This window comes from Mirounga leonina, unplaced genomic scaffold (assembly GCF_011800145.1).
Source record: "Mirounga leonina isolate KUSES-001 unplaced genomic scaffold, KU_Mleo_1.0 Mir_228, whole genome shotgun sequence".
Lineage (NCBI taxonomy): Eukaryota > Metazoa > Chordata > Mammalia > Carnivora > Phocidae > Mirounga > Mirounga leonina.
Window position 1 is genome coordinate 1,061,059 of NW_023270619.1, and position 13,599 is coordinate 1,074,657.

At 46.8% G+C, this 13,599-nt stretch overlaps 1 protein-coding gene and 1 pseudogene across 1 annotated transcript in view; both read left to right on the forward strand.

Moving 5' to 3' along the window:
• The first annotated feature begins 1,150 nt into the window (after positions 1-1,150).
• Positions 1,151-1,967, forward strand: LOC118026433 (annotated as a pseudogene).
• Positions 1,968-3,119: 1,152 nt separating this feature from the next.
• Positions 3,120-13,599, forward strand: part of GNAL (G protein subunit alpha L) — a 142,161-nt gene continuing 131,681 nt past the window's right edge. The window contains exon 1 of the mRNA XM_035029295.1: positions 3,120-3,707. Within this exon, the coding sequence (XP_034885186.1) occupies positions 3,329-3,707 (379 nt within the window). The 5' untranslated portion in view covers positions 3,120-3,328. The remainder of the gene's footprint in view (positions 3,708-13,599) is intronic.

Here is a 13,599-nt window from a genome sequence, read left to right on the forward strand (position 1 = left end):
ATACAAACTTCTTCCCCTACCATTGTTTTTACTGAAGTATAATTAACATATAGTGTCATATTAGTTTCAGATGTACAATATAATGGCCTAACAATTCTATTCAGTACTCATTGCTCATCATGATAAGTGTACTCTTTAATTTCCATCACCTATTTCACCCATTTCCCCCCAGCCACCTCTCCTCTGGCAGCCACCAGTTTGTTCTCCGTATTTAAGAGTTTGGGTTTTGCTTGTCTCTCTTTTTTGTTCATTTGTTCTGTTTCTTAAACTCCACATTTGAGTGAAATCATATGGTATTTGTCTTCCTCTGATTTATTTCACTTGGCATAATACCCTCTAGGTCCATCCTTGTTGCACATGGCAAGATCTCATTCTTTTTTATGCTGACTAATATTTCAGTGTGTATATATGTGTATACATAATACTATATATAATATATGCAATATATATTAGTAATATAATTTTATAATTGTATTATATATATATAATATATATATATTACAGCTTCTTTATCCATTCTTCTTGATGGACACTTGGGTTGCTTCCATATCTTGGCTATTGTAAATAATACTGCTATAAACATAGGGATGCATGTATCCCTTTGAATCAGTGTTTTCCTTTTCTTTGCCTCCCTTTCCAATTTAAATTGGGCCTTCCCTTATTACTTCTTAGAGAACCCTCTTCCTTCCCTTCACAACATTTGCATAATTTGAAATATATCATAAATTTATTAACTTGTATGTATATGATTGAACATATTTCTACCTCATTAGTGTATAAACACCACAAGGACCCATGTCTTTTGCTTCACCTGATACCAACCAGAATGCCTAGCATATTGTTGGCGTTTGATAAATACTAAATAAGTGAAAGGATACGTGGAGGATGGGCAGGTGAATGAACAGTGAAAATCACACTGATACTTCATAGTTTTTTCTGTTTTCTCAAGTTAGATTTTCTATGGTCCTCCTTTCTTCTACAAAAACCTAAAAGTGCAGCTAATTTTGGCAAATTTGGGGGATAATGTTAGGTCCAAAACATTACATAGTATATACTTTTGTTCTTAACAGGGCCCTAAAATAAATGTGAATCTAGCTCTCCAATTTCCTTCTTTAAAAATGTAATCAAAATGTACCCTCCCCTCCAGCCATCCAAGATGCCAAAAGGAAAGAAGGCTAAGGGGAAGAAGGAGGCCCCGGCTCCTGCTGTTGTGAAGAAACAGGGGACCAAGAAGGTAGTCAATCCCCTGTTTGAGAAAAGGCCCAAGAATTTTGGCATTGGACAGGAGACCCAGTCCAAAAGGGACCTCCCCTGCTTTGTCAAATCGCCCTGCTACATCTGGCCACAGCGGCAAAGGGCTACTCTCTATAAACGTCTCAAAGTGCCTGTTGTGATTAACCAGCTCACCCAGGCCTTGGACCACCAAACGGCAACGCTTACACTCAGATACAGATACAGAGACAAAGCAAGAGAAGAAGATACAGACCAGAGACAAAGCAAGAGAAGAAGCAGAGACTGTTGGCCCGGGCTGAGAAGAAAGCTGCTGGCAAAGGGGATGTCCCCACTAAGAGGCTGCCTGTCCCTCAAGCAGGGGTTAATATGTCACCACCTGGGCAGAAAACAGGAAGGCTCAGCTCATAGTGAGTGCACATGATGTGGATCCCATTAAGCTGGTTGTCTTCCTGCCTGCCCTGTGTCGTAAGGTGGGGGTTCCCTACTGCATTGTCAAGGGGAAGGCCAGGCTGGGGTATCTGGTCCACAGGAAGACCTGCACCACTATGGCCTTCACATAGGAAGACAAAGGAGCTCTGGCTAAGCTGGTGGAAGCCATCAGGACCAATTACAATGACAGATATGATGAGATCCACCATCACTGGGGAGGCAACGTCCTGGGTCCAAAGTCAGCGGCTCGCATTGCCAAGCTGGAAAAGGCAAATGCTAAAGAACTGGCCACAAAACTGGAATGAGCAGACGCTGTTGAATTTTTTGTACATAAAAGTAATAAAAAGTTCTCTTTCAAAACAAAATAATAAAATATTTAATCAAATGTAATATTTACACCAAGTGCCAGTTGGTACAGTGTACCTTTGTTAGCAGGGCATTGCATTAAACAGACCAATCTGCCGCAATTAACGGGATTTACATTACGTATATTTATCAGTTATAATATTTCATGTCATTTAGTAGAAATTAAGGAACACGTGTTATAGCAGAGTTCTTAAAAACTACCGAAATTTTCAACAGTTGTTCTATAAGATGATGGATATTAAGTGGGAAATAATAGAGACAGTGGGGATCTCCGTTGGGGTTGTATCCATAGGAGGCGTGGAGAAAGGGCACCGGGTCTGAATATGCCTCTGCTCCTCTCTGACCTTATACTGTGGATTAAACAATAGGATATAGAGTGCAATTTCATATATTCGTTTTAACAAATAAAAATAGTATATGACAATTACATGTTCTCCTTCTCAATGTTTTAATAAGTGTGATTGTTAAAAATGATGTCATGGACCTCCTGATTTGGAGATTTTTGTCGAGATCAAAGGCATAATAGAATTAAGGTAAGGATCAAAAGCGTGCAGATGTGTCTGGTTGTGTGTAAGATGTAAGTGAAAAAGGAGAGGCAAGGTGCGGTGATCTCTGCAGGTAATACATCCGGCAATTCAAGATCTGAAAGCTAGCATCTCTATCCCTTTGTCAGGCTTCCCGTTCTTATTTACCACTGTCCCAGATCGAAGCCACGGTGGTTTTCTAAGTGCTGCAATGGCAGTTCTGGGTGGTGACGGCACCACCACCGCCACTGCGGCACTGTCCGCAGCTGCACGCCGGGCTCGGGCAACCGTATTTACGGTATGGAAGACTCGAACGCAAGGCGGTGCCTACGGTCTTGGGGGCCGGGCCAGGCGGCTATATTTACCGTAACCAGAGTGGAGACGGCGGTGGTATTTACAATGGAACCACCAAGGCTTCAGTATTTACGGTAACGAGGGCCGGCCCTGGCGGCGGTATTTACGGTAACGGGGTGCCGGTCCCGGCGGCGGTTTTTACGGTAACGGGGGCCGGGCTCGCGGAGGCCCGTCGGCGCGGCCCGCTCGCCGCGTTATCAGGTGATCTCCAGCCCAGGCGGCCGCCACCCCCTGCACCCAGCGGAAAATGCAAAATGGCCCTCCGGGACAGTGAGGGGCCGTGGCGCCCGGCCCGGGCCCTCCGCACCCCCAGCCCGCAGCCTGTGGGCGGCAGCGCCGCGCCGGGTCCGGGTGCAGCCCCCTCCCGCCCCTCCGCCGGGGCCGCAGCCTGAGCCCCGCGCCCCCCCGCACCCCGCGTCCACATGGGTCTGTGCTACAGTCTGCGGCCGCTGCTCTTCGGGGATCCGGAGGACGTCCCCCGCGCCGCCTCGGAAGAGCCTGCGGAAGACGCTCGGCCCGGCCCGGCCCCGGCCCCGACCCCCGCCCGAGCCCCGGCGGCGGTGGGGGGAGACGCGGCGCCGACCCCGCTCCCTCGGGGCGCCGGCGGGAGCCCGGCGTGCACGCGGCCCAAAGCCACCCCGAAGAAGGAGCGGCGGCGGCGTCCGGAGCAGCTGCGAGCCGAGGAGGGCGAGGCGGAGCGCGAGGCGGAGCGCGAGGCGAGGAAGGTCAGCAGGGGCATCGACCGCATGCTCCGCGAGCAGAAGCGCGACCTGCAGCAGACGCACCGGCTCCTGCTGCTGGGTAGGTGCCGTCGGCGCGCACCCCGCCCCGGGCGCAGGGCCCCTCTCGTTCCGCACCGGGTGGGCTACGGTCGCAGAAGCGTGCGGGGAGGTGGGGCAGGCTAAAATCGTCGCTACGTTGATTTGCACACGGAAATTATTTACTTTCGTGATTTGGCCGAGAACGCATGACCGGGTGATTTTGCTGCTTTCCACACCTTGTGATTTTGGCCAATTGCCTATTTATTACTAATTAATGAGCTTCTCTGGGAATTTTCCCCCCTCGATTACTTCCCCAGTCTGCAATCCACAGGGATGGCTAACGCGAGCATCTCATTTCCTGCAACGGTGTAGTCATTCTGCACTTTGTTTTAGGAGCACAAATGGCAGGAGACTGTAAGATCTTTTAGCGTGACCGCAAAGCTTTCCTTCCAATCACAGAATTAGGGCAGAGCAGTCGGTAGGTGTGGCTTGTTCCCTTTGGAGAAGTGACTTCAACCGCTGAGGATATAGCACTTCTATTTCATTGAGTAATTTCAACCCCAGTGCTCCCAGAACGTTTGCTTCTCTTTCAGAACCAGAAGCAGAATAGCGTGGCAGGCTCCCCAAGAGCTGCGCATGGTGCTAAGGGCCTGCAAGAAAGTGGGCACCAAGTCACCAGCGTTTCAAAGGGAACAAACTACTACATGGTTTGCTAGGATTTTTCTCAGAGCTTTAGCTGTAGCAAGCATAGCAGTGCTTCTCCAAGTTAGCACCCAGAAAGCATTTTCTGTGCACTCTACTGTAGAATAAAAAATTAAAAAAAAAAAATCATGAATTCCTGATGCTGCTTGTTGCCTTTTAAATTGTAAGGTAAACAACAAACATTTAATATGTGTGCTTTGACCCAAATTTTGTGAGATATTAGGAAAAATAACTGTTTACCTCTGTGCTCTGCTATGCATAGGAAAGGAACCCATTCCATGACTTGAGTAAGATACCTGGTTATAAATGAAGGCGGCTTTTATTTAACATTTAGAGAACCAAATAAGTCTTCAGTTTGAAAGAGCTCCCTTACTGCAAGAATGAATAATTAAAACAACACAAACCTAGCTGCTGAATTCTAAGATAAAGGGAAATTTGGGGGGAGAAACAAAGAAGAAAAAATAAAATAAAATAAGCAAGCAGTTTACCTGAAAAGGGAAGAGGACCAGATCAGAAACAGTTTTCATCTACAGTACTAACTTCTACACTATGACAGAGCAATGTTTCCAGAGGTCTGAAAATACAGAATTGTAATCTTAGAATTTCATACCTCATTAAACCATTACTTCTGTCTAAGATCTTCAGAAATGCAAGCGCTCAAAGTATGCTCCTACCCACTTATTTTTCTGGAAAGAAACTAATTTGAAATTACTCAAGCCAAAAATTTTAAGTGCCTCAGATTAAAATAACCCAAAAAGGAGAGGACTGTGGTCTCAAGAAATAAAAGAATAAAATAAATAAGGTCTAGAGTTGTAGCGATGCAATGTTTTAATGTGATTGTGCAGTTGAACAGAATTTTTTTTAAATAAAAGGATAGCTGAAGCAGAACATGCTTGATATATGTAAAAATTAATAAGCTTATGATTCTTTGAAAAGGAACTGAGAGATAATATCTAAAGAAGGGAATGGTGTGGTCCAAGAGCCAACTTCTGGTACATATGTTGAATGACTACCCTCTTTATAGCTTGTATACTAACATCATATTGGAAATGACATTGACTCAGATCTTTGGGGTAAAGTACATTGTATCTTCCACCTGATGATGTCAATGTGAAAGTACATGCTGTTGTGTCAGGCTCACATTATTTATCAGATTTCGTATAGACTTGAATTAAACTGAGAGCGGTTCTTGGTTTTGTTAGGATTGAGAGTGGATTGAGCTGGAAATCTTTGAATCAAAAGCACGATTTACTGACCATTCATGGCCTCAAATGTTTGCTTCTGCTGCCATTATATTGAGTAGGCATTTATCTTTCTCACTGACCCCATTCACTTACTTATTCTAGAATGTGCATTGGAGAACTCACAGGCTCAGGAAGGACGCATGCACTTTAGGGCCCTTCCATACTCCATGCCCACTAGTCCGAGGTTGTCCCATCTTCCATGATGATATCTCCTCCAGGAGACATGGCCAGGCCTCCCGTGGGAATAAATGTGTAACTCCCTCGTGTCCATATTGAATTCTATTTGCACCTCTTGTTTGGCACTTTGTTACAGCCCACACGCTTCATGGGTGCTTTGATGCATGCTAACACCCCCATGGTCCATCCCGATGACCTGAGCTTTGTTTCCTGCACAGGACTTAGTACCCCACATGGTGCTAGGAACACAAGAGTCTGGGAGCCACTGTGGCCATGAGGGCCTGACAGCAAGACTGATGTGGTTCTGTTTTAACTCTTAGATGGAGCATTCTTTCAGGCATGGGGTGGCTGGGTTTTAAGGGGGAACAGAGGTGGGGTGCAGATAAGATGGAAGTTCCAGTTAAAAGGCCACAGATCCTGAAGGGATCCTAGAGTCAGAAGTAGAACTGTGTAGTAGGAATGGGGAGGGAATGGTCTCAGAGAAGTGGTCAGATGACAAGTGTGTAGGGTGGGCCACAGGGAAGAATTCTCAGACAACTCTCTTCTCCAGAGCCTGAGCTCTATATTAGTGGGCTTGAACTGCCATCACAAGGTGCCACAGACCGAGCAGTGGGAAGAACAGCCATTTTTTTCTCATGGTTCTGGAGGCTGGCAGTTCAAGGTTGAGGTCCAGCAGAATTGGTTTCCCTTAGACCTCCTTTCCTGGCCTGCAGATGACCGCCTTCTTGCCGTGTCCTCACATGGCCTTTCCTCTGTAAGCCTGTGCACAAGGGAGGAGGGAAAAATCAGATTAGGAACCCAGCCTTATGACCTCATTTAACCTAAACAGCCCCCTTAAAGGCCCTGTCTCCAAATACAGTCACTTTGGGGGTTACGGTTTCAACTTACGAATGGGGGGCAGCAGGGTACAATTCAGAAGGAGGTTTCAGAGGGAGAGCACGTGCCCTGTCTAAACGTGTCCTAGCTTCAATACATTGTTGCCCTGTGAGAATGCAAGCCCAGTGTCGCCAGGTCTTCTGAATTTCCATAACAGGATGGACATGCCCATTTTCATCTGACACCTACTTATTTTTAAGCGTCGGCTCAAATTAATAAAACACAGTCTGTGTGCCTGATGCAGTCCACAGGCCACCAGTTCTTACCTCTGATCTCTATCCCAAGCAATACAGACCTCTGGGTGTCAGGTGCGGCAGCCTGGGGTCTACACCCAGTAAAAGTACAGTCGACAAAACTGGGTGTAGGATCAAAATATTTCATCCGTCCAAACACCTGTAGCAAGCAAAGCTACATTAACCATTCTTTGAGTGAATCTGTCTACCACTGAGCTCCCGGACTTGTAATATAGCGGATGTCCTTGATTTTTTCCTTCCACATCTTTTGTTGACTATGATGTGAATTCCCTGTTCACCACATTCCTACTGGGGAAGAGCCGTCAGGTACCACCCAACTGTTCATTTGCTACTATTCTTTTTCCAGATTATTATTCAATTTTAAAATTCTCCACTGTGGGTAGGATTTATGTTTTTTACTTTATTCAACTATTTCCTGTTATATTTTTGTGTGATTGCTGTTTCCCTGCCAGGAAAACGTCTCTCTAGAGGGAAGCAATCTCTCTGGGACATGTGCTGCTTTTCCTCTGCATTTGGCCATTAGTATAAACCAGAATGACCTGTCTGGGTCCGCAGTTGCTGCAAGAGGAAGTGCTTGGTGCCATGACAAACACATGGAATATTCTTTGCTGTGGGGTTTTGATCACTTGTTTTTTCAAATAAATGCCATTGTTTCTTCTTAATCCGTGGTAAAGCATGCAGCGGCCAAGAGGGCAGTTGTGAGATGTCCGGTACACTCAGGCTGCGAGGACACCCCGGGGCACATCCCCATCGAGTCGCTGCCCTCCTTTTGCCCCAGCCTCCTGTAGCACCGTGGCTTTTAAGTCAGTGGAAATCCCAGATACTCCGCTGTGCCTTCACTTTCCCAAAGGCACAACAGCGTCACACTTCCTTACGTACGTACACGAAGGGGATGCCGTGCGATTGTGGCATTTTAGGCACAACTTCTGTGTCATTTTATTGTATAATCTGTTAACTACAATTGTATAGGCGGGATGCGGCCCGTTCGTTTATGTGAAGCCAGATTCCATCCCCAGAATTCAAGCTGTTCTGTGACCTGTCCAAACGCCGGCAGGTCCGAGCACTCGGTCAAAGCTGCTCTCTTGACTCGGGTCTTAGTCAGCTCTAGCTGTGATAATACCACAGGCCGCGTGGCTCGGGCCGCAGGGATTGATTTCCTCACACCTCACAGAGGCTGGGGAGGCCAGGACCGGGGTCCGGCAGGGTTCGGTGCCGGTTGGAGGCTCTCTTGCTGGCGTGCAGATGGCCAGCTTCTCGTGGGTCCTCGTAGCAGGAGAGGGCGCAGTCTCCCTCTTCTTACCAGGACACCAACCCTATTGGACTAGGGCTCCACCTTTATGGCTTCATTTAACCTTAATTACCTCCTAAAGGCCGTATCTCCAAATAGTCACACTGGGGATCATGGCTTCAAGATATGACTTTTGAGGGGCACAGTTCAGTCCATAACAACTTCATGTTCATGAGGATGATTAGTACTGGCCCTGAAAAGGACTCCAACTGAATGTCATCTACTGTGGTTAAGGGTGTCTGTGGAATATATAACTATTTTTTATGAATACTCTCAAAACTTGGGGTATACTTATGATCCACGAAGAGATGCAGGGTGGTGAAGAACAAGGCATTGGAGTCAGACTTTGTCTGAAATTCCAGCATACCCAGTTACCAGCTTTGTGACCTGAGCTTAGGGATTCAGTTTCCGTATCAATAATAATCCTGATGCCACATGGTAACTGAGAGGATTCAGTGAAATTAATTGAAAAAGTTGTATATAAACTTACTTGGCGTAGAGCTTAGCACATGATAAACACTCCATAAATTGGCACAGTCTCTGAATTCTGTATTCAGCTGAACCACTTCTCTCCGTGATACCCACACTCAACGTTGTAAACTAAACGGTCACATGAGATCACACAACCTAAAACAGTTAACCACATTCCAGGCTCACCCAGCCTCTCTGGGATGGAGCCAGGATCCAAACCTAGGCGGTCTGGCCTCAATCCACCAAACTGGCACATGGCCAGTTGGAGACAGTCACAATGGTCCAGTCTCGAGATGTGAAGAGGTGAACGCAGGCCGACATAGTAATGACAAAGAAGAAGGACCAGGAAGGATCGGGACAGAGGCAAATGGAATCCACTGAGTCTGGTGACCGAGGAGATGGCGGAAAGGAGGAGTAGGAGAGGAGTCTCCGTGAACTCTTAGTTTTCCCTCTTAGGCAAAATGGCAATGACATGCCCCAACATAAAGGATTTAAGAGGAAGAGGCAGGTGGAGTGGAAAGAGAACAATGAGCTCCCCTTTGGATGTGTTGAACGAGAGCCACCATGAGAAGCCAGTGGGCATCGTTGGGGAAGCAGATGGGCTTTACCGAGGGCCTGGAACCCACGGGGGCCTACTGAGCTGGAGATAGACACACAGGAGTAACCCACCGGCGACGGGCCCTGAGGGGGCGGGCAGCCACCCCGGGAGAATGTGCGCAATAAGAGAAGAGGGCCCAAGACAGAAGAACACAGAGCTCCCATCTTTCAGAAGAGTGTTGCAGAAGGAAAGGTATAAAGAATAACAAAGACCTTTGGGAGAAGCCGAGAAAGAAGGAGTTTCAGGAAGAAGGGAGCAGCTAGGAGTTTCAGCGGGGAGTTCAAGGATAAGGACTGAAAAGGAATCCACTGTGTTTGCCCATTTATGCAAAGTGGTACAGGAGGCTGAAGACCACGGGACTTGGGAACGGTGGAGCTGTTACAGAGCCCCTTGGGGTGGGGGGGCAAAACAGTGGTGACCACACCTTTCAAAGTGGGCCTTCAGGAAACAGTTCAGAAGGATCCAAATGAAACCACAGAAAGTGTACAGGTGGTTGCCTCCTGCAGGTGAAGAGAAGGAAGACAGGAGAGGAATTATCAGACCTTTCCATTCACAAGGGTTCCTGGCTGGCTTGGCGCTGGCCCTGAGACTGCCGTCTGGCACTCAGGTACGTGAGCCAGCCTCCCTCCCTCCACCACCCGTAACTGTGCTCTTGACATTGTCAGACACATTTGCAGTTTAGACTGAAATTCTTCGGCAGCAAGCACATTGTTTAGTTGAGTTGAGACCAAGAGATCTAGCAAATTCTCCAGCTAATTCAGTCTATGAAAAGTCTCCAAGCATAAGCATTTTCAAAGGTAAGACAAATCTACTAAGACCTAAAATCTGCTCATGACCTTGAAAGATAACCAGGAGACTATCAAAACCCCACGACATAAATAAAGCAATAAAGCAATCGGAATAGGGGCGCCTGGTGGCTCAGTCGTTGAGCGTCTGCCTTCGGCTCAGGTCATGATCCCAGGGTCCTGGGATCGAGCCCCGCATCGGGCTCCCTGCTCGGCGGGAAGCCTGCTTCTCCCTCTCCCACTCCCCCTGCTTGTGTTCCCTCTCTCGCTGTGTCTCTCTCTGTCAAATAAATAAATAAAATCTTTAAAAAAAAAAAAAAGCAATCGGAATAAACAAAGAACCCTGAGTGATTGTTCCTTACCCCACAGCACCCAGAATAATTTACTTCATGTTTAAATGTATTAATACTTAGCTATTTTGTCTAGTTGGTTTCAAACCGAAACAAACTCTTTAACTGAAAAAGAGAGGAGAATCAGACCATCAGCTGAAGCAGTGACTCTAATTGTGTTTAGGGATCTGGTGAAAACTGCCCCCTAGTGTTTTAAAATTCACTTACTAAAGAAGAATAGGCAGAGCACCCAGGAATTTTAAGGCAATGAAAGTACTCTGTACGATACTGTAACGGTAGATACACATCCTTATCCATTTGTCCAACCCCATGGACTATACAACACCGAGGGTAAGCCCTAATATAAACTACGGACTTCGGGGGACAAAGATGCATCAGTGTTGGGTCATCAATTGTAACAAACGTATGGCTCTGTTCGTATAGAGTGTGGGATGTTGGTAGAGGGGTAGGCTGCAGGAAGGCGGGGGAATATGGGAAATCTCTGCACTCTCCAATCACCTTTGCTGTGAATCTAAAACTGTTCTAAAAAATAAAATCTTGGGACACCTGGGTGGCTCAGCTGGTTAAGCATCTGCCTTCGGCTCAGGTCATGATCCCAGGGTCCTGGGATCAAGTCCACTATCAGGCTCCCTGCTCAGCAGGGACCCTGCTTCTCCCTCTGCCCCTTACCCCTGCTGTGTGCTCTCTCTCTCTGACAAATAAATAAATAAAATCTTTAAAAATAAATAAATATAATTAATTAATTAATTGATTTTTTAAATTCCCTTGAATAGAAAAAGAGAAAGATTCTTATCCCTGAATTAGGATCCCAAGAGGAAGAGCTCAGGGCCATGAGCATCAGACTCTCCTCTTAAAAAGTCCAAAACGTTGACCAAAGCAGGAAAGATCATGTCCCATTATTGAAAGCTGTGGTTTACGAATAAAAAACCACCACTTGAATACATTTCCATCTGCAGTACCAGGGGGTAAATCTTCCCCTCCCAAGAAGGATTTTAGACTCACATGGCCACCCAGCCCCTCCCCATGCTGGGGAACAGCACACAGTGCCCTGTCCCTCCAGGCCGCCCCTCCATCTGTTCTGTAGGGCTGCCTGATCTCCGTGTCTTGCTCAGAAGCACGCACCGCGTCGTTACACTGCTGCCGTCGAAAGGGGTCATACCTGATGCCACGGAGGAGAGACAGGATGTTCCTCCGCCCACCCCCCATCAACCCTTCACTTGCCATTCTCGGAGCAGAGAAGACGCAGGCCGTCAGAAGGCAAATGTGAGCCAGGGCATGGCTGCTGACTGATAGAGGAAGTGTGAAAACATCCCACCAGATCAGCTCCTCTTTAATCCTAACGGAAGAGACCCAGCGAAGGCCTACATCCCTATGCCTTGGATTGCCATTGATTCAGTGTATTTTTTCTGCAACTGAAAAGCGAGTTTTCTTTCCCAGGAAGTGAAACACGACCTAGGAGTCTCCCAGGAAAAACTCAGGCAGAGGCTATTGGCATAAGAGGAAAACAAGGAGCAATTCTATCCATACCCTGAGCTACGTACGAGGGTAGCTTTATTCATTGAATCACTTCTACTGCTCACCAACCACAAACATTTCTTTGAGAGCCTACTATGTGGCAGGCGCTTTTCTGGGTAATACAGAGATTCCAAGGGGTAGAGGACATAGTCTCAGCCCAGGAGAAATCCACACCGTGGTTATAGGAAAAGGACATAAGCCTACAAAAGAAACAGCAGTGTGAGCGTGCACGTGCTATGGTGAATGGCCACAGCATGGGTTAATAATACAGTTATTAGAGTTCACATAGAAGTCTAACAATATTACAGGATATCCTCCTTCTTTAGGATGTGTTATTCGCAGGAGAGCACAAGGAAGGTAGGAACTTAATTGCTTAGGGGAATGCTGGTCTTTGCACATAAATGCACAATGCTACTCTAGATCCTGGATGCATACCCCCTGCAGAAGCATCCTGAAACCTGCCGGGAGGTCACACCTGGCAGCCTGGTTTGCCTATTCGTCATAGAGCCACAGAAAGAACCCAGAAGTGCTCACAGCTCCCAGGATGTCACAGAGACCTGGGGTGCTGACCAAATAGGACTGACGGTTTAAGAACATGAAGAAAGTTTGAGTGGCAGGATATAGCAGTGTGGAATGGGAAGGAGATCACTCCTTTTATCTCCAACCATCAAAGTGCTTCAGAAATCAACACTAGAAGCTGCCTTTTATGAATTAAGCCATCATGGGAGACTGACTGTGAAGAGGCATGAAGAAAACAATTAAAAGTTTATCTTGTTTTTTTTTTTTAAGGAATATATTCATCGTGAAATTCAGGAGCTGTCATTTGACCCTCAAAACCTGTCCACATTAAAGCAATGGACACTCTGTTTATTTACTACTGCTATAAGGACAGCATCAGATTTTTTTTAAGTTTTGATGAAAGTGGTTTTAAGACACGTGGGGGTGAGGGGAATAGCTTACCCAGGATCCAGGCATCAGCAACTCTTCCCTGCACCATAGTGGGTAAGGAATTTTTGATGGTATAATTCTAATGAACTGTTGTTTTATAGTTTGAAAGAACATAATTATAAGAATAAATGCCAAGCCACAGTGTGAACCTTTAACTTAGCAGCAGAGAAGCGACCATGTTTTGTAGGACCTTCTAGGAGAATCAAGAGAGTACAATTTTGCATCTCCATGCATGCTCCCCCTGGGAGGTCAGGCCCTGAATTTCTGATTCTTCTTTCCCCACAAGTGGCTTCTCAGTAAGAGGCATCAGGTCGAGTCAGAATCATCAGATGAACTTAGACCCAGATTGTATTTCTTCTTTAGGGGAAAGATAATTCATCAGAGGTAGGCCAGCTACCGAAATCTATAGACACAAAAGTCACCATTCTGAACGAGCAGAGCAAGACTCAGAAAGGAGATTAGGGCCCACAGGATGGAGCAAGACAGAATGAGAAGGGGAGTGCTGATCCCCGGGAGTGCTCGGGCCTCACCCTACCTGAGCCCCCAAGGGCTGGTCAGCCTCAGAAGCCAATGTAGACAAACCGTAAGCCCACAGCCCCCCCCCCCCCCCCCCCCCCCCCCCCCCCCCCCGCCCCAGAAGGAAACCTAGGACAAGACCAAAGCCAGCTTGTCCCAGAAGAGTTTAAGTTGCAGATCCATCAGCTGCTTGACGGCAGAGCAAATG